At 43.4% G+C, this 21,755-nt stretch overlaps 1 protein-coding gene across 1 annotated transcript in view; it reads right to left on the bottom strand.

The window, feature by feature from the left end:
- Nucleotides 1–21,755, bottom strand: part of Ush2a (usherin) — a 696,795-nt gene that overhangs the window by 131,828 nt on the left and 543,212 nt on the right. Inside the window, exons 51-54 of the mRNA XM_051148119.1 lie at nt 18,569–18,773; nt 8,677–8,874; nt 7,850–8,004; nt 4,788–4,986 (exon numbers count right to left, since the gene is read on the bottom strand). Of these exons, the coding sequence (XP_051004076.1) occupies nt 4,788–4,986; nt 7,850–8,004; nt 8,677–8,874; nt 18,569–18,773 (757 nt within the window). The remainder of the gene's footprint in view (nt 1–4,787; nt 4,987–7,849; nt 8,005–8,676; nt 8,875–18,568; nt 18,774–21,755) is intronic.

Below are 21,755 nucleotides of genomic sequence, written 5' to 3'. Positions count from 1 at the left end.
CTGTTCCCTGCTTTTCACCAGCAGTCTAGTTGGCCCTGAGTTTCCATGCATTCTCCTGTCCCCACGCCCCATCTTGCTGGAGGAAGTGCAGAAGCCGGCTACCACGCCCAGGTTTATATGCATTCAGGGGATTCAAACTTGGCTCCCTATACTTGTGAGGCAAGGACTTTACCCATTGAGCCATCTCCCAGCCCAGTAAAATGTTGCAAATGGTAAAGATGGGTTGTCACCTGTCACCGCTCACCGCACGGTGCAGGCATCTAAACCCTTCACAGAGATTCTCCACACTTCATCATATGGTGCTCAAACTACATTTTCTCTTTTTCAAAAGTGATACGTACAGTGTCTGCTTCAGCATCCTGTTTACAGTCAATGTAAACAGAATTGTTAGGGTTTCCGTTATCTAGCTCAAAAGGCTTTCAGTAACTTGGTAACAAATGAGAGGAGGCAGATTGACTCCTGTTCACTAGTTAATGGCTGGATGTCCCTTCTGGTAATGAGTAGCGCATTAGTAATTCATTTGGCAACAGTTTCCCCAGACTTCAGAGAACTCGGACTTTTATCAGACCTACTGCTGAAGGTGCAGCTCATACTTTCGCTCTTCTCAGCGGTCTCAGCCATGAGGTAATCCTCTGCCCTCTACTTTATTCCTAAGACACAGGCCGGCCATAAATGCCACCACTGCCATCCAAATGCTGTGTGGAGGATGGAACAGTGGATGCGTTTAGTCACACATGATCTGGGAAGGTCTCTATTGACAAGGTACCACACACTGTTTGCATTAGTGAATATGAGCTGAAGGGAGTTGCTATCTCATGGGTCCCATGGGGCTTGGTGTGGGGAGATAGCAGACAATGCTTCAGTTTACTTAAAGCATTGATAAAACCTCTAAATAATTAACTGAGGACTTCCTGTCTTCAATTACTTAATGCTTTAAAAAAAAATCTTGAGAGGATTATAAGCAATTTATGGGTTTCATGTGATGAGGGCCTTTGCCACTATTCCCACAAAGCATTTACGGGATCATGTTTCCGGGGCTTTGAGGTAATTAAAAGTAAGCACGGAGACAACAAGGCTGTGGCAAGGTGCTGGCGGTCCCTCTTGCCATCCCTAGGACCAGGATACTTAAGGCTCCAGGAAAGCTAGTACTACAATTTCCTTGGGGCCTTCCTGCTTAAAAATTATCAGGGTTTGGAAATGAAGACAAACCTGAAAGTTTACTTCAGGCATCTCAGGTAGCCTTTCAACAAATACCCGAGGCACTCGGGGAAGCAAATTCCATTATTTTTCTTCATTCCAATAATTTAGTATAACACCATTACGTCATAAGCACTCTGCCTGCGTTGGTCAGTCAGCTGCCCCTGGACCTGGCATTCCCTGGCAGAGAATGCATACCACACTGCAGAGATGCTGGGTTTATAACTGTTCCTACCTAGCATTCCTGCTCCACAGCAACTGCATGTAGCAAGTGTTGAACTCCCTCTCTTAGGGCTCTATTGCCCAAGTGAAATCTAAGATGGATGGATGGACCAAATGTCTCTGGAGAGACTATCACAGCAAGTCGTAACTGGCCAAAATGCAGACAACACCTGACTGTGGCTGTGCAACCCCACTGGCTACATCTACAACATAAGCCTTACACCCAGTGCTAAGGAATGTTGCAAAAGGGGACAGAAAGATTGTGAGAGCCAGATGACCAGTGTCTGCTGTGAAATAGGGTGAGAGAGTCTGCACCATACCAACCCCAACAATATGGTCAGCTAAGCAAGACCTGCACAATGAAACCGCCAGCTGACCACTCACTGAATTCTCACTAGGGTGGGGAAATTGCACAAGGCTCCACCCCTAGATGAAGAGCTGCAGGTGATTAATGGCTAGTGAGAGACTGAATCATTTTCCCTAGGGAGGACCCTCCCTAAGTGGTCAGCCCCAAACACATGCATATCTGACCAACAGTCAAGGAATTCAGTAGGTTGTATTAATACACACATATGTACATACACACATATGTGTAACAATAATAATTAAAGAAATGTATTGGAGGCATTTGGGGGACACAGGAGGAGTTAGAGGGGGCAAAGAGTGAGGGATAGATGATGTAAATACAGCACCCATGTAGGAAAATCTCAACAACTAATAAAAGAAATATTAAAAGTGACCTCTAAAGAATTATTTTCACTTTATGACTTTTGTAAAAGTTTAACTTACATAGGAAAACTTTAAAATATTGATTCTAATTCAAGGCCCTCTGGTGCCAATGTGTGTGTATAAATTCCTCTTTGATATAAAAATAGTGATTAAGAATGACAACAGAAGGAGGAGTCAGCAGAGCACGGGATTTAAAGACAGACCTTTGCAGTTATTTTGTAACTAAAGAGGCCACACATCCTGTGGGTTTGTACATTATAATTGAATTTGGTTTGCTGACATCTCAGAGCCGATCTCTGGTGTGAACCAGTACAGCTGGCACAAGTTCACAGCCAGACAACTGAAGAAGAGAGATGCGATTGGGCTGCAATTCTTCAGCTTTGTCTCCCCGTTTATCGGGAAACCAGCATAAACTGGTACATGGTTTTAGGCCCCAACCCCTGTCGTCTACAGCAGCAGCCCTGGGCCCTGTGCCAGTGGACCGACATCATCCTCTTGCTCCTCAGCCTTTCCTGAAACAAGACCATCTCAGAGGCCACAAAGCTAATTAACTGGTGTGTTAATTGTTCTCCATGAGAAGTGTGTGTGTGCGTGTGTGTGTGTGTGTGTGTGTGTGTGTGTGTGTGTGTGTGTGTGTGTGTAGTTTGCCAGTGCCTGCGGTGTTTGTGGAGGTCAGAGGTCAACATCAAGTTTCTTCCTTGATTGTTGTCCATTGATCCTGGTGCTGACTAATTTTGGCTACCTTGGCTGGTCAGTGAGCTCCAGGAATCCTCCTGTCTGCACTGCCCACCTCCAACCGTCTTAGGATTACAGATGTGTGCCACCTCAGCAGCTGGGTGTTTTCTTTTTAACATAAACATTTGCACAGCAGGCATTCATGTTACCCTCTCGAATCTTCTTTCCAGCCCTCTCAACCTTATTCTGAAAAGTTTTATGTATTATCAAGACAACAGCCATTGGGCAGCAGTAGGCATGTATATGTGTATGCATATGTATGTGCATATGCGCTCATGCACAAACACGTGTGTGCCATTCTGATTCTCTTACAGATGGAGCTAATAAATGCTGCGTACACTCTGGGGAATTTTCTTCATCTTTTAAGCATGGGCGCTATAAAGTTCTCTCATTACAGGAATGTGGTAAGAAGCAAATGAGTCAGAGGGCAACTCTTCTTAAAGACTTTAAAGACAGAACTAAAGGTGAGGTGCATTCCACAAAACAATACATGAAACTGTTACTTATTCCTATTTCACTTTGAGTGAAATAAGATCTAAGAAACCAATTTGACCTCTGACCTGCCAGAAGTGACCCCTGTCCATGCTATCTCAAGGTCAGCTCATGATCTCCAGATGTGGGGTAAGATGTGCAGGTGTGCAAACACCTACTAAGTGTCTTCCTAGGACTCAGGGGGATCCTATGAACCAATGCTTGCTTAGATGGCAGAAAAGCATGGAAGTGACAAACAAAATTCGGTGGAGTTACATTTCCACCTGTACAGCATACATGTTGACTCCTCGAAAAGCAGGCATAACTTTCTAGACATTTCTGTGCTTTTCTGTAAGTTGTGTTATCTGTCTGACTAATCCTCTTTGAAGGCACAGGGCCCAGTGGAAGGGGGTCACTGCTTTGGGAAGTCTTAGAGAGAAGTGGAGAAATATGACAGTTTGTAAAATCCTGTTCTCCAGAGCTAAACTTCCAGGTGCATTTGTAATGACTCAGTGAATCCCAGGAACGAACTAAGGACTTTGCCTCCAAAAGCATTTCCTTTCTAACAAAACAGCTAAGACTCATCTGTGCCCTCTTAGGTTTGAGATGAGAATTGAATTCGTGCCTAGCAGTGTTTAGACAGTGTTTGGGTTCTCTTAGCTTTTCTACCTCTCGCTCCTACTGGCTAAGGGTGAGTTTAGGTAGTAGCAGGCCAGGTCCCTGCTCCCCTGCAGCCTGCATTTGCTAGTGAGGGAGGCAAAAGAAAAAAGACAAAACCCAAGTATTAAATTACTAGGTAGTGTGGACCCCATGATTAAGAACAAGGTGATAAGAAAACACATTTTTCTCTTCAAATGAAATATTCAGGCTACACATGTTAATTATTATTATGATCACTCTGAGGGTTGAGCTAACATTCTGCACTACTGTAATAAGGATGACAATGTTATACATAATCGAAATAATACAATCACTATTAATTAACGGAAATAATAACGACAAGAAGTTCCAAGCAGGCAGCTGTCAGTGAGGGAGCACTAGACAGCCACTTTCTCTTGTCCGCCTCTACGTGGGTTTCTTCTACCTCCCAACCCACTCTTGGCTGTCCTAGCCCCATTATCTGTCACTACATCCTTGGGGAATGAAAATGCCTTGTACTGTTTGTTTAAAAAAAATGGTACATGGACACAAGCCCCCTCTCCACACACTGAGTATCAAAGCCAAATATAAATTATTTCTGAAGTTCTCTGCTGCTGTGGCTTATCGCTGCCAGTGTGGGCTCCTCGATTAGCATGGATAAGTGGGACCTGACCATATGTCAAGAGAACATGTCCTTTCGAAGTGACCTCATACATCAAACACACACCCTTGGGAGGCTGCCCCCAATCCCACTGCAATGACAGCCTCCTCCAGTAGATTTCCCGTTTTGTCACCTGTGACCGTATGCTGCCTCCTGTCACTCGTGTCAGCATAGATGAGTCCTCTCCCATCCAGCCAGAGCTGGTACTCTTTAATGACATCTTTCGTTTTCTCAGGGACACTCCAGCTGAGGAGCAGTGTCTCCGAGCTCTGGGCTGTGATGTCTGGTGGCGAGACACTATCTGGGATTCCTCGGGTGGTACCAGCGACTACCTGCGAGCAATGGAAATTAAGCAGCAATTTATTGTCATCGTCCACGAGGAATCCTGATCAATGAAGGTGTCGCTTTTGTTTTAGAGCCTTGCTGTCTAGCGTGGCATATCATTAGCAAAGGCAGGGAGAAGCAGTTCCCCGGTTCATCCTTTGCCTCTCATCCTATTTAAACAATGAAATCTGACCTTGAATACATTATATAAGTAATCCAACTACTATTCATCACAACAGGTCCGACAACGATTTTGAAGGCAGAGTGCGGCCCTCGGTTTAGACAAGTGCACCCCGCCCGGCAGGCTGTCCTCCTGGAGAACTCTCTTCCATATGGCCCATCAGTGTCTTTGCATTTTAACAGCCTGATTTTGTAAAGTTAAGCATCAGTAAATATGGAGCAAGAGCCATGTCTGAACTTGCTTGCACAGGGCGTGCTTTAGGCAGCACAGTGGGCAGACTTCCCTGTATTCCTCCCGAGATGGCTGCAGACTATCTGTGCCAATGTTCTAGAAAAAGGACCAAGTGAAAAGAAAAACCAGCCAGTTACTGAGTCAATGGTGTCAAAATGTGGTTTTGGATAAAAAAATGTGCTGTTGGGGACATGCTTTTCCCACAGGACAAACCCAATTCCCGGTTTAACCGATTGTTCTGGCATCTGGTAGGCCCAGGCTCAGCCACACACAGAATAAAGAATTGTACAAGGAGCACTGAGACCATAACTTTTGACTGAAGCTACCTGCTTCAGTCTGCCATGGTGGCCATCTTGGTTATCATGCTGTGGGGGATGGAGGAGGGAGGGGGATAGGGGGTGGGGGATGGGAGGGTGGGGGCTGGGGGGCGGCGAGCTCTGCTGAACAGAACTGCCCCAGTGTGTAGATGCTGAGGAGGACTCGGTGTGTTGCGTGGGTCCTGCAAGTGCATGCAGATCCCTCTCTCTCTCTTCTTAGGTTTGAAGAGCATTCAGCCATTCTGGTTGCCAGGGTGTCTCCAAGGCTGCTTCCCAGAAAGGAGGCTACTGTGAAGCAGCACTTGGTTAATTTTCCTATTTAACTCTTTGCTGCCCATCGGCCTCCTCCCTTGAGGGGTTCTCTTTCCTCCCCATTCTGAAGCCACCTCCCTCCCTCATCGCCAGGCATTCTGCTTTTGTTTCTCTCCCATGCCTTTGGCGATCACCTAAGCCTACTGCTTTAACTTCTTACATAGGTCTTCCTGGCAAGATCGTCTCCTGCGCTAACATCCAGCTAGTCTTATTTCCATTCAAAATGACAAAAGACAGCTGCTTCTACCACCCTGCTACCTGCCCTTTCCCTTGAAATAGTTCTGAGAAGTTTGAGGATAATCCTATTGTTTTAACATTTTGCTTCTGGGTTGGACCGACCTTAGCAACACCACCTACAAGTAGCTGAAGCCACACACCTTAAAAAATACACAGAACGCTTTCCCTTCTTCTCTGGGTGTCCAACCTTTTCACATTGTGGCACAGCACTGTCCTCTACCAAGTTTATGCCTCAGAACCACAGAATCAAATCAAAGCAACCCCAGGGGTGTTTATGGATGTGAGCTGCTGGTTGGACACACCAGCATTGCATACCCAGGGCTGACATCAAGTTCTGTATATTGCTTCACCTGCATTCTGTTGTAACTTGGCCATTGTATTGTTGGTTTTTGTTTTTGTTTTTTTGTTTGTTTTTGAGATGGTATTTTGTAGCTGGCCTCAAGTTTACTGTACCTGGAAATAACCTTGAACTCTTTATTCTCCTGCTGTACCTCAGAATGCCAAGATTGCAGCACACACCTGGGTCATGCAGTGCTGGGGACATAACCCATGGCATTGTACAAGCATTGTCAACTTAACCGTGTGCCTGGCCTTTCACCAGGTGCCTGAATCGGCCTTCACTATCCCTTAGCTAGGCTGCTAATGAAGAGGTGAGGTCACTTATTTGCACGGCAGGCTCACTCACTTCTGGTTTTGTTTGTTTGTTATTTAAGTGTGGGAAAATTTTGCTGACATAATATTTGGGAGGAAGTTATCAACTGATGAATAACCTTTGACATTTTATGGCTTTGTGTGATACTACTGTGCTATTCCACTTTCTGCCACTATGACAGAGTACCTGTGACCAAGAAGCACCTAAACAGTTTTTTATTTTTGCTTCAATGTTCTGGAATCTGAGAAGTGTAAGGCCCGGCGGCTGCACGCTGGACATGGCACACTGTTGGAAAGTGGAGAGGCCCTTGGGTTTGTGTAACAGTACCAGAACATGAGAGGAGGGCTCAGAAGGTTCCTCTGGTACTGTGCGTGTGACGATGCACTCTTTTGCCTGAGAAAGGAGGGGACTTATTCCTGTGCCAGCGTGGGGCCACAATGCCTAAGCACCTCACAGATGCCAGCCCTGCTCAATGCTACCTCTTGGTTCCTTTCAAAAACTGGGATGGGCTTTCCCCCCAAACGTCTTCCAGTGCCAGATGCACTCCATGTGCCGAGTATATAAAGACGTGGCACTAATTTTAACGTTTACTGAGCATTAACTGTTTTCTTGCACTGACACCAACCCTCTTCATGAGACTGGCTGGGGGAACATCACAGCAAACCACAGTAAGTACCCAGAAGTAATGAATGAGAGAGGGTGTGAGAAAGCCATTGGTACTGGCTTAAGAGTTGCCTGTTCTTAATAAAATACTGCTGTAAAATCAAGTCTCTGTGAGACGCTCCCCTTTGGGAAGTAAGCATCAACACCAGTGACCGAGAAACACTTTCCTCAATGCTACTTTGAGGAAGACTTGTTTTTTTGGCCTTGGAAAAATCATACCCAGGATGTTAACAAGCCTCACCCTGAACCCTTCTTCCCACAGTTAGGCGAGTTCTCACCTGGGCACTGATGGCACACCCAGCAGCTGTGCAAGCTTTCAGCTGGTATGAATAGTCCTGGAGTGGCTGAATCCCCCGCGTGTCGGTGAAACTTAGTGCTGTTCCCCGAAAGCACTCCCTTCCGTCTCGGAGAAGAATATACTGAATAATAGGACCTGGAAGGGGAAAAAATTCTGTTGTGTGTTGTGCCACTTTAACTATTTGCAAGCAGCATGTGTGTCACAGAACTTCCCCAATTGCGTTTATTTAAATACATGCATATGCGCATGTGCGCTGTACACGCATGTGTGTGGGATTCAGAGGACAACTTTAGGGGGCCATTTCTCTCCTTCTACCTTGTAGGTCCCAGAGATCAAACTCAGATAATCAGGCATGACAGAGCCTGCCTTCTAACTACTGACCTATCTCACCAGCCTCGCCACAGCAGTTTTAAAGAAATGGGATACTGCAGCATTTTAAAACACAATGCTTTTGCTGCTGTTGTTCAAGCAGTTCTCAGTTACAGTTACCAGAGGGAAGATGAGTTCAGGAGGGAGTTATTTAAGTTCACCTCTGCTCACAATTGAAACGATTTACTTTCAGGAATAGGACAATTTTGGCCTCAACTACATTCTGCTTATTTGAAAGCAGCCCTGGTGTATGTGATGACTTGGGAGTTTTGTTATTTATTTTGGCTTAAACAGATGAGCAATGAGCTGACATGAGGGGGTTTCCTTCTATCGCAAACGTTTCCCACCGAGGCGTTCCATGCCAATACATAGTGCACTCCTTCCCAGGCTGTAGGGATTTACAAAACTGGCAATTCTGTCTTTGAAGTAGCCTCATACCATTTGGCTTCCTGGGCTCCTTCCAGTTTAAGAAAATAACATCTTCATGGTTCCTTGTTCTGGCCCACCGAGGGGCCCTGACCCCTTGAGGCACATCTTCTCTTGTGCTGACTCTAACAGACTGGCTGAATCCTCGCCCGCAGCTGGTCCACGCGGAAACCCTGTATTCATACACGGTACTGGGCTCAAGTTCTGAGTCTACAGAGACAAAATAATCAGACCCCGAGGGCTTACTTTTTTGAACCATCATTCACTTTTTATTCCTTCCCCCCGCCGTGTGTGTGTGTGTGTGTGTGTGTGTGTGTGTGTGTGTACACGTGTGTGCGTGTGCATGCATGCACATGTGCTGGTGCCTGCAGATGTCAGAAGATGATCCTGGATCCTTTGGACATGGAGTTACAGGCAGTTGTGGGCTGAGAGCATCCCTTATGGGCGCTGGGAACTGAATTCTGGCCTTCCACAGGGGCAGTACAGACTCTTAATCTTTGAGTCATCTCTGTAATCCCTCAAAATCAATATCTCTAAACACAGAAAATAAATACTTAATGCTTTTACTCCTTTGTGTATAAGTAAAATCTTGACCTCTTTGTTTTATAATCATGAACAAAATTAAGTGTTTCCTAGGTGTGGAGATGGTAGTATCACAGCAAGGAAGAGAGAAATGTCTCGGAAGAGAGAAATACAGGTAATGAAACACATGAGAGGCTGGAGTGAGGGCTCAGACTGAAGTGTTGTTGCTGTGGAGCATATTGTAAAAGCTATGCGCAGCAGTGCTGCAATCCCAGCACTGCGGGGGGTGGGGGGGTGGGGGCAGGACAGAGATAGGCTGCGGGGGGGGGGGGGGGGGGGGGGGGGGGGGGGGGGGCAGGACAGAGATAGGCAGGTCACAGAACACTCAGCCAGTGAGGGAGCAGATCTCAAATGTAAGATGAGAGTCTGAAGAACAGGTGAGTGACTCACCTGCCAGCTGAAGTGTCCCTTTCCCTAGACACCTTCTGCTGCCTCCTCCCTCCCACTCCAGCCTGTGGCTGGGCCCCTAAACTCAGTTTCAGGTGCAGGACACAAGAGTCAGAAGGACAGACTCCCTCTGCTGCACCACAGGCCAAGAAGGTTGCCAGAAATCAAATCCCCAACCTGGTCAGAGATTCCCTTATGGATCAGGTCAAGCAGTCCACCTGAATTCCAAGCTGCAAAGACCAGAAGACAGAAGAGGAAACAGAAACCAAGGAATAAAATGCTCACCCAACAAAGACTATCTCTGACATCAGCACCTAGACCTCTAATCCTCCCAACCCCAGATGTCTGATGCCAGTGTAAGAACACAGTCAACAACAGGTGGGTCAGTATGGCACCGCCACAGCCCAGCAACTCTATGACAGCAGGACCTTAATTTCAGTGTATAAGAAGCACAAGAAAATGACATTACAACCAACTTCATGAAAATGATAGAAGTCCTTAAAGAAGAAATGGGGAAAAAAATCCCTTCGAAAAATCAAGGAAAAGACAAACAAAAGTTGGATAAAATCAATAAATCCCTTAAGGAATGCTAAGAAACCTAAGAAAAAAAAAACAGGTGAAGAAACTGTCCAAGCCCTGAAAATGGATATTGAAGCAATAAAGAAACAAAAGCTGAGGTAATTCTGGAAATGGAAAATCTAGGTAAAAAAACAGGAACCACAGATATAAGCATCACAAACAGAATACAAAACATGGAAGAAAGTATTTCAGGGGTTAAAAATACAGAAGAAGAAATAGATTATTGGTCAAAGAAAATGTCAAAAAAATTCCTACCACAAAATATCCAGAAAATCTAGGACACTATGAAAAGACAATACCTAAGAATAATAGGAATAGAAGAAGAAAAATTCAGCTCAAGAACTCAGAAAACATATAACAAAACCAAAGAAGAAAAATTTCCTAACCGAAAGAGGGACATGCCTATAAGGTACTAGAAGCTTACGGAACACCAAATGGGATGGACAAGAAAAGAAATTATATAATTATCAAACACTAAATACACAGAACAAATACAAAATATTAAAGCTGCAAGGGAAAATGTCCAAGTAACATATAAAGGCAGACCTAAATAGAATTACACCTGACTTCTCCACAAAGACCGTAAAAGGCTGAAATGCCTGGACAGATAGATGTCTTTCAGACTCTCAAAGACAATGGATTCCAGCCAAGATCACTATGCCCAGCAAAACTTTCAATCACCATAGATAGAGAAAATAAAATATTTCATGACCAAGTCATATTTAAACAATATCTACTCATAACTCCAGTCCTATAGAAAGTATTAGGAAAAAACCTCCAATCCAAGGAAGCTAACTATACCCATGAAAACACAGGCAGTAAATAATCTCACACCAGCAAAACCTAATAGGGGAAACACACACACACACACACACACACACACACACACACACACACACACACACACCAACCACCACCACCACCAACTACTACTACTACTACAAAATAAAATTAAGAATTAACAACCATTGGTCATAAATATCTCTCAATATCAATGGACTCAATTACCCAATAAAAAGATTCAGGCTAACAGAGTGGATAAGAAAACAGGATCCATCCTTTTTCTGCATACAAGAAACACACCTGAACATCAAAGATAGATATTACCTCAGATTAAGGGGTTGGAAAAAGATTTTTCAGGCAAAAGGATTCAAGAAGCACGTTGGTGTAGCTATTCTAATATCTACCAAAATAGATTTCAGACAAAATTTAACCAAAAGAGATGGAGAAAGACATTTCATACTCATCAAAGAAAAATTCCAGATGATAATTAAATTCTTGATGTCAACACCCTAAATACAAGGGCATACATATTTGTAAAAAATAAAATTACCAAAACTCAAGTCACACATTGAACCTCACACTTTAATAGTAGGAGACTTCCACATTCCACTGTCATCAATGGACAGGTCATCCAGACAAAAGCTATACAGAGAAATGATGGAGATAAAAGATGTTCTGAATCAAATGACTGTAACAGATTTTTATAGAATATTTTACCCAAATACATTAAAATACATACCTTCTTCTTAGCATCTCATGGAACATTCTGAAAAATTGACCACATACTTGGCCACAAAGCAAGTCTCAACAGATATAAAGAAAACTGAAATAACTCCCAGTATCCTGTCGGACCACCATGGTTTAAAGCTGACTTCAACAACAACAGAAACACCAGAAAGTCTACAAAATCACAGAAACCTAACAATCTCTATGAATGGCCACTGAGTCAAGGAAGAAATAAAGAAATTATAGACTGCCTTGAATTCAATGAAAATGAATGCACAACATACCCAAACTTATGGGACACAAGGAAAGTGATGCCAAGAGAAAAGTTCATAGCACTAAGTGCCTTCATAAAGAAATTAGTGAGAATTCATACTAGAGGCTTAACAACACATCTGAAAGCTCTAGAAGAAGATGAGGAAGAAGGAGGAGGAAGAGGAGGAGGAGGAGGAGGAAGAGAAGAAGAAGAAGCAGCAGCAGCAGCAGCAAACATACCCAAGAGGGAGTAGAAAGCAGGAAATAATCAAGCTCAGGGCTGAAATCAATAAATTAGAAACAAAGAGAACATTTCAAAGAACTAATGAAACAAAAAGTTGGTTTCTTTTAGAAAAATCAACAAGATAGATAAACCCTTATTCTAAGTAACTAAAAGGCAGAGAGAGAGTATCCAAACTAGCAAAATCAGAAACAAAAGGGAAGATATTAAAATAGACATGGAGGAAGTCCAAAGAATCATTAGGTTATACTTTAAACACCTGCACTCTATAAAATTGGAAAGTCTGAAAGAAATGAACAATATTCTAGATAGATACCACTTTTTTAAAAAGTTAAATCAAGATCATATAAACAATTTAAATTATTGAAGACCAGCTTCGACATTCCAGGGGGCAAACTGAGTCAGGGCATAGATGGCTGGCTGGCTGGCTGACTTTCTCTGAGGGTAACTTTCCAGGCTGGAACTGATTGTTACCGACAGTGGCCAGCTGAGGGGCCAGGATTAGGTTGCTGGTGGCAGGACAGCTCTGGTAATTTCCTGGTAGGGCCTTACACCTATCATGTCAAATGGGGGATAGAGATGATGGCTCTTGGCGGGGGCTTCCACTCGTGGTGGCAAGCACCTAGAAAGGAAAAACAGAAGGAGAGAAAAAGACCACACACACACACACACACACACACACACACACACACACACACACGATGATGAAGTAAGACAGACTCCAACAGATAGGTTCCAACGAACTTCTTCTTTGTGGATGGAAAAAGATTCCAACCCCTTCAGCTACTGTACACATCTATACAAATATATAATTGATGGACAGAACAAACTCCAAAGAGAGAGTTCAAGCACAGCCTTACAGATATACATATATACATCTTTGTGGATGGAAAAAGATTCAAACCTCTCCATCTACATTACACACACACACACACACACACACACACACACACACACACACACACACACATTTGGTGGATGGAACAAACTCCAAAGAGTGAGTTCCAACAACATTATTTTTTCTCCTACAGTTTATACAGCTCAGCAAGAACTTTCAAGCAGTACAAAAATCACAATGTGGTTACACTCTATTTTTCTTTAAGTGAATGCTTATAATGAGTATACATAAAAAAAATGTTCCCCAATACCCTCACATGATCAAATGTTTTATGTATTACGGATGAGAAACAAATATGAAAAACAAATTATTCTCAAGAACCCATATACATTTGTAACTCAGCAACTTGCTATAGATTAACAAAGTGTGAGGAAGCAAGGTAATTTCTCAGCCAGTTTTCTCATTACTGGCAGGCTGCAATTTGTGGTTACAAAGGAAAAAAAAATCAGTTATCCTTAAAAGTAATCTTATAAAAATCTTAAAAGAACCACAAGCCTAAACTTTTACAAAGAAAACAGCCAGCCATTTCTACTTTAAATCTTTAAGGTGTGTATCTACTCAATAATAATTTTTATTATTCAATCAGGAAGCTAAGGGCAAAAATAGGTGCAAGAAAATTAATCATCGTCAGAATCACCAGCCCAGGCTGCAAGAGTCATGCCAGCCAGTGCTATTCTGGGCCATTATTTTTGCTTGCCAACCTCAAAAGCCCCCGGCTTTACTGTTAAAAGTGTTCTTTTCTTAGCTTCAAATTGTTCTCTAAGATTTTCTACACCAGAGAACTAGCAAAAGCATCTTTATCTAACTTTGCTAAACAACCTAGTCTTCCTTAAGATTTTCTACCTCAGAGCCACTAGCAAGAACATCCTAACCTATCCTTGCAAAAAAAAAAAAAAAAAACAAACTACTTTTCCAAGTTCTTTCTAAGTGTAATGGTCATAGTTAACCATCTACATCTGCAGGTTCTTTTCAAGGATGGTGTTGAATCATTAATCTGCTCCAGCAGCAACGTGTGAGAGAGATGAAGCATTGTTACTGTGAGGGCCAGTGATGCTGCCCAGTGAGGGGTGGGAAGTCCCCTGGGAGTTCTCATACAACTCGTATGTTATGAGGGACGTGGTGACCACAAAGGCGACAAGCAGAGTGACGCGCCATAACAACATGAAGTCCTCAGGACACATAGTCCTCGGGGTTATTCCTCTCTGAGCCACCCATTGCGGTTGTGTTAACTGGTGGGCCACATTTCATGGGCGCTAGAGTTCTTTTGCTTTTCTTTCTGCACCTATAACCCCTAAGGAAGTAGAGGTAGTCATTAGACATCTACCAACCAAAAAGAGCCAAGGATCAGATGGTTTCAGTGCAGAATTATACCAGACTTTCAGAGAAGACTTAATAGCAATACCCCCCAAATTGTTCCAAAAGATTGAAATAGAAGCAACATTGTCAAATTCACTCTATGAGGACACAGACATCCTGACACCCAAACCACAAAAAGATTCAATAAAGAAAGAATTACAGGCCAATTCCCCTCATGAACATTGTTGCAAAAAATATTCAATAAATTATTTGCAAACTGAACACAAAAACCACATAAAAAATCATTTACCATGATCATGTAGGCTTCATCCCAGGGATGGAGGGATGGCTCAACATACAAAAGTCTGTCAATGTAATTCAACATATAAACAAACTGAAAGAAGAAAACCACAGGATCATCTCATTAGATGTTGAAAAAGTCTATGACAAAATCCAACACCCCTTCATGATAAAAATCTTAGAGAGATCAGGGATACAGGCCCATAACTAAACATAATAAAGGTTATATACACCAAGCCAATAGCCAAGATCAAATTAAATGGAGAGAAATTCAAAGATTTCCACTATAATCAGTGACTAGACAATGCCGCCCTCTTTTTCATATCCACTCAGTATGGTACTGAAGTCCTAGCTAGAGCACTAAGACACCTAACGGAGATCAAGGGATCCACATTAGAAAGGAACAAGCAAAGCATTGCTGTTTGCAGATGATATACAGAAGCACCCCACAAATTTACTAGGTAACTCGTATAGCTGACAAACTCCTTCAGCTAAGAGTCTGGATACAGAATTAACTAAAAAACAAAAGAAAACAAAACAACAACAACAACAACAAACTAACTCTCCTATATACAAATGACAAATGGCTGAGGAGGAAATCAGGGAAATACCCTTCACAATATCCACAAATAATATAAAATATTTAGGGGTAACTCTAACCAAGCAAGTGAAAGGCCTGTATAATAAGAACTTTAAGTCTCTGAAAAAGAAATTAAAGAAGGTATCAGAAGGAAAGATGTCCCATGTTCATGGATTGGTAGGATTAACATAGGAAAAAATGGTCATCCTACCAAAAGCAATCTACAGAGTCAGTGCAATCCCCATCAAAATTCCAACACAATTCTTTATAGACATTAAAAGAGCAATCTTCAACTTCCCATGGGAAAACAAAAACCCAGGATGGCTAAAACAATCCTGTACAGTGACAGAACTTCTGGAGGCATCACCGTGCCTGATCTCAAGCTGTACTACAGAGCTATAGTAATACAAACTGCATTGTATTGGCATAAAAACGGAAAGGCTAGTCAATGGAATCCAACTGAAGACCCAGACATAAATCCACGCACACATAAACATCTGATTTTGATAAAGAAGCCAGAGATATACCGTGGAAAAAAGACAGCATCTTCAACAAATGCTGCGGGTCTTACCAGATGTTGGTGCGAAGAACGAAAATAGGCCCACGCTTACCACCCTGCAAAAACTCAAGTCCACGTGCATCAGAGACTGCAACATAAAACTCCATACACTTGAGCTTGACAGAAGAGAAAACACGGAATAGCCTTGAATGCATTGGCACAGGAGACAACTTTCTGAACACCAACAGCAAAAGCACTCAGATCAACAGTTAATAGAGGGCCCGCCTGAAACTGAAAAGCTTCTGTAAATAAAAGGGCACTGTCAATAGTACAAAACAGCAGCACACAGAATGATAAAAGTTCTTTACCAGCTAACGCCACATCTGACAGAAGGCTACTATCCAAAATATATAAAGAACTCTCTCTCTGTCTGTCTGTCTCTCTCTGTCTCTCTCTCTGTCTCTGTCTCTGTCTCTCTGTCTCTCTCTCTCTCTCTCTCTCTCTCACACACACACACACACACGAGAGAGGAGAGAGGAGAGAGAGGAGCGAGGGGAGAGAGAGAGAGAGAGAGAGAGAGAGGAGAGAGAGAGAGAGAGAGAGAGAGAGAGAGAGAGAGATGAGAGAGAGAGAGAGAGAGGAGAGAGAGGAGAGGAGAGGAGAGAGAGAGAGGAGAGGGCGAGAGGAGAGAGGGAGAAGGAGAGGGAAGAGAGAGAGGAGAGAGAGAGAGGGAGAGAGAGAGAGAGAAATGGGTCCAGGCAGTCAATGGCTGCAAGGACAGAGACCGGTCTCCTGACAGGTTATGTAGTCTGTGGTGAGGAGCTCTAACTAGATAAAATGAATGGTAAATGGACATTTCAGTATGTACGTAACAATTTCCAATAAAAAGTAAAGTTTGTGGGTATAGCAGGAGGAAAATAAGTTCAAAGTCAGATCAGGCTATGCAGCAAGTTCAAAGCCAGCCTTGGCAATCTAGTGAAACTCTGTTTCAAAACAAATAAACGAGAAGTGGACGGGGGAAGCAGCCCGTGGGAGAGTGCTCGTTAAGACTAGGCAAGTTGCTGGATTCTACCCTAGTCCAAATAGGAAAGTTTTGTTTCTTGTGTTCAATTGCTAGCACTTTCTGGCAGGCGAAGCAATCTGGAGTGGAGGTTTTAAAAGCCCGTATAAAGCCCCATCAGTAGTAGCACATCTATTCACTTCGGAAGAAGGCTCCTGGAAGGATGCTTTGAGAGCCCTTCAAAGTCTTGACTTGATTGCAGGTGGCAGATAAAAGCAGGGCAGTCTCTGGGATGGAAACACAGTCATTTAAGAATCAGGATATTCAGCTGACAGCTGGAGACAGGAATGTTGGGAAAACTGTGCTCTGTCGTGAAGCCTCTCAAAGCGGTACTTTACTTATGTCATTTATTAAGCATTTTTTTTTTGTTGTTGTTGTTTATGAGCAGTGTTCTAAATTCCAACCTATTATTTATAGAGACCTTTCAAGCTGTTGGGGGGGAAATGGGATGAGTGTCCAAAGAAAGTGAGTTGTAGTAAAGGCTTGATGCCGCAGGGACAAGAGGGGCTCATGGCTGACCCAGGAAGCCTGGACCTCCTACTTGAGCAGGATGATGGAGGGCTACAGAGGGGCCGGCGACACTTGAAGCAGGTGCCAAGTGCCCCGAAGGAGGGTCCTTGTCCACACGGAAGCTTCTAGATCTCATCCTTCTGAAGGCCTCACGTGAGGACTGTCTGCTTCCCACAGTAAGCTCCTCTTCCAGATCTGACCCTCAGTTCCCTCGCTTCCTATGATCACACTAGATGAATGCCTTGGGAGGACGCAGAGAGTGTTGAGCTAGCTACCACCGCACTGGGAGTACGCGCTGATCTGTACACGCCCTTCCTCTGTGGGCATTCCTGTCTCACCTGCCATCCCGCCTGGAAGTCTCCTTTGCTGAGATTTGACATGCTTAATGCCTGTGGTTAAGTAAGCCACGGTGAAGGCTCGTGTCAAATATAGCACTCTTGTATTTATTTAACCAGAGTGGGAATGAGTTGTGTAACTTAAACAGACTCTCCAGCTCTGTGTGTATCACTGATGTCTTTTTGCTCAAACCCAAGCAATTCTGTAAACATTCACACAGTAAAACTGTAGTAAAGAGCAGAGCAGTTTTAGAAACCATCTAACTCGGCAAAGCTTCTCATCCAACTGAGCCAGTGCTGAGTGCTAAGTATTCCTACTTCAGACTAATCCAGATGGGCAGCAGGGTACTTAGAAGTCAGTGTCTCAGTGGCTGTGATGGCTATTGTGCTAAGGGTGATGGGCCGTCCTGGGGACAGTCTCTCTCTGGAGTGTCCCCTTTCCCAGAATGACACTCTTAGGTCTCATGCGAACCCTGGCAGGCTTCCCCATGCTTCCTGCCTCCAAGCAGAGCAGCGGCCACCCACTGCTCTCACTGGAAGTTGCTTTGTAGCTTTGAGAATGAAAATGGTCACTCAGTGGAATAGACCAGAAAGGCACACATAGCTTATTTATTTCTTATTTATTCTGTTTCGATTTAATTTAAAATAGTACATATCCTTGCTGAGTGACTTAACATTTTAAATAACTGACTTTGGATGCATCTGGATTACATCACTGATTGCTGTTCAACAAGTGGGCCTGAAAGTATGATGGAATTGATTGACATTGATTGACATGAAGGGGACTGTCCATGGGAAATGGAGTCTGCAGCGGCAGCAGCAGCAGCAGCCCCTCACTAGGCCTACAGCATGGGCAAAGGGCGCGGCATCCCTTACCTGTGAAAGACCGTGTGTTTGCATCTCCGGAATAAACTATTTCCTCTGCTGTAGAGCACAGTCCTTCTTCTGATACCTTCCCCGTGGGACTGAGAGGCCCTTTCGTCACAGTGCAGATATGTGTGGTGGCATTGAAGTCACACTGGCCACAATGTGCTGTGGCTTCCATGGACGCTGGGCAGAGAGTTGCACATACTCTGGTCTCCTGTTGGGAAAAGGGACAAGAGGGCTTGTGAACTTCCTTGAGCCATGTAGCATGCATTTTTGTATGACTTACATATTTTACTCTTCTGATAAACAAACATCTTAAAACGCATCAACGAAAATGGTTTGTATACCAGGAAGTGCAGAGACTTTGAAAGACCATAGGTTTGGAGCATGATTTAAGTTTCATGTCTTTTGACCTCTGGGAACATGGGTGTCATGAACCCTCAAATCTGCATGAGTGCATAGCATGGAAACTAAATTCACCAGGAAGGTTTGGTCTGTGAATCAAATGACCAACTCTCAAAGTGTCCCATGCTCAGAGCACACCCGGCAAAAGGAACTGCATTTTTTTTTGTTGGTGGTGGTGGTGTGAATTCTGTTGCTTCCTTCCTTCCTTTCTTTCTTTCTTTCTTTCTTTCTTTCTTTCTTTCTTTCTTTCTGGTTTTTCGAGACAGGGTTTCTCTGTGTAGACTTGGCTGTCCTAGACTCACTTTGTAGATGTGGCTGGCCCCAAACTCACAGCAATCTGCCTGCCTCTGCCTCCTGAGTGCTGCTTCCATATGGTACACTTCTGTGCTGTAAGAAAAATTGACACTGGGGCCAGAAAGATGCCAAGCTGGAGATCCAAATCCAGTCCCTGGGGGAGAGAGCCAACTCCACAAACATGTCCTCTGGCCTCTACATATTTCCTCAGACCCTCCAGGGCACAAAGTGTCTCTGACCACAAGACACAAATACTTAAATGTAACAAAATTTCCAAAGACAAGTTAAGCCCTCAGCTACATAGTTAGAAAAGCTGACCCTCAGTTACATAGCTAGAAATGCTAAGTATTTCATATTTTCATTATAATTAGTTATACTTGTTAATCTTTTCCCAGAGGGATATCTAGATTCTTTATACTTACTGGTGAGTGTTCTAGTCTGGGGAAATTAAGCACTTGATCGTTTTAAATCATAGGAACTATGAAGAAGGTAATAATGACATAAGACACATTGCATCCCTGTACATAAGTAATAAATGGGTTTTAAATGGTTTTCATATTAAAATTTGATCATTTCTCGTCTTTCTTTCATGAAAGGTTAAATTTTTCTCCCCATTTTCATCAAAATAACATTTCTTCAGAAAATCATTGGTGGGAATTCCATTAAAAAGGGGTAAAGTGAACACATGTTTCTCTTTCTGTCTATTTAAAGTCTATCCAAACGACAGCAAAAGAATAGATTGTATGTAAAAAAAATAATGAAAAGTGTAAGGATATAGGCAGGGAAGCAACGGGAAGCAGCTTCCTGGAACAGGTTGGAACAGGCTGGAACAGGAGCTGTGTTGCTGGAGCCGCTTTTTACTTCCCCCTGAGGACACTATGTCTAAGCCCCGTGTATCAGCAGAGGCCCTCTAGTTTGATTATATGTGTAAAATATATAATATGTAAACACACTAAATATAGTATATATACACAATATATAGTATATATATATACTAGAGGACTCAGACAAAGGCAGTGGGACTTGCATAAGGGACCCAAAGACAACCCAGCCCAAAGTCTTCGCTTTCCCTTCCTGCTGTGATCCTGGGGCCATCTGTGAAGTGCCAGGAGGTAAGATCACTTCCTAAGATGCTTTGTGGAAAGGAGCTGCTAATACTGGATGTGATATGAAATTCTATAGACAAACAAAACAAAGCAACCTAAACAACCAAAAAAACTATGGAAAGGATAGATCTAAACCATTTTTTACCACACCCTCACCCATAAAAATTTAAAAACAGGAAGAAACTGGTATTTTTTTTGAAGTTATACATATACTAAGTTGTTTGGTGATCACTCTCTAATGTATACATGGAAGTCAAGCACGTGCACATATATACACACATACCAATTACACCTCAATAAAGCTAAAAATCATATTCTTTGCAGTCACCACTTTCATGAACTTTGGTTTATATTTTAGCAGAGTCTATTTAAGCAACACAGCTCTAAAATATGTGGTTGGCTTAGTAGTTAGGCAGGGTTAGTAAATGAGGTGGGGGACAGACACACAGACAGAGAGACAGACACACAGACAGAGAGAGAGAGAGAGAGAAAGAGAGAGAGAGAGAGAGAGAGAGAGAGACAGACACAGAGACAGAGAGAGACAGACAGACACAGAAACAGAAAGAGAGAGACAGACACAGAAACAGAAAGAGAGAGACGGACACAGAGACAGAGACAGAGAGAGAGACAGACACAGAGACAGAGAGACACAGACAGACACAGAAACAGAGAGAGAGAGACAGACACAGAAACAGAGAGAGAGAGAGACAGACACAGAGACAGAGACTGGAGATTGTATAGATAGAGATATCTGGTATAGCACAAGAAAACAGGAACCTGTGGCCCTTGATGACTCCAAGGATGGGTCCTAAGACAGGATGTCAGCAATGCGTGCTGTTACTGGCTGCAGCTGGCAGTGCATGCTGGAGTGAGGCAGCTGAAGAGGAGCTAGTGAGACTGAGGGGAGCAGAGAGGGCACACTGGAAGAACAAAGTCAGGACCCAGATATAAAATAGTGAAAGGGGAAAGTAAACCTGCAGGGTGCACAGCAGGAGCACACCTGTGTGTTCTCGCTGTTTCTGCACAACTGGCACCTAGGCCAACACACTCCCAGCCTGTGTGGAGTCCTGGGATACTTAGATTTCTTCATCATGTGACTCCCCGACAAGCAGGCTCCCTGTCAGGTGACTGCCCTGCCATGCTTCCCACTGACAGCCAGCCTACACATAGCCTCTGATGAAAGAAGCAATTATAACACAGTAAAGATGAAGAGGCTTAGGGCAAGCAAGAGTAAACCAAGAGGAGTCAAAGCTGTGCTAAAGAAGCAAACAATACTGTTCAAAACCAGAGCAAACTGACAAATGCAACCATGCCAATCCCATCAGAATTATAAAGATAGTCACCACTCCCCAACCCCAAAGGCCCTTAAGACAGAATAGATCTAATTTTTT

Source organism: Acomys russatus, chromosome 6 (assembly GCF_903995435.1).
Source record: "Acomys russatus chromosome 6, mAcoRus1.1, whole genome shotgun sequence".
Classification (NCBI taxonomy): Eukaryota; Metazoa; Chordata; class Mammalia; order Rodentia; family Muridae; genus Acomys; species Acomys russatus.
Note: the sequence above shows the minus strand (reverse complement) of the source record. Positions and strands in the feature narration are given on the sequence as shown.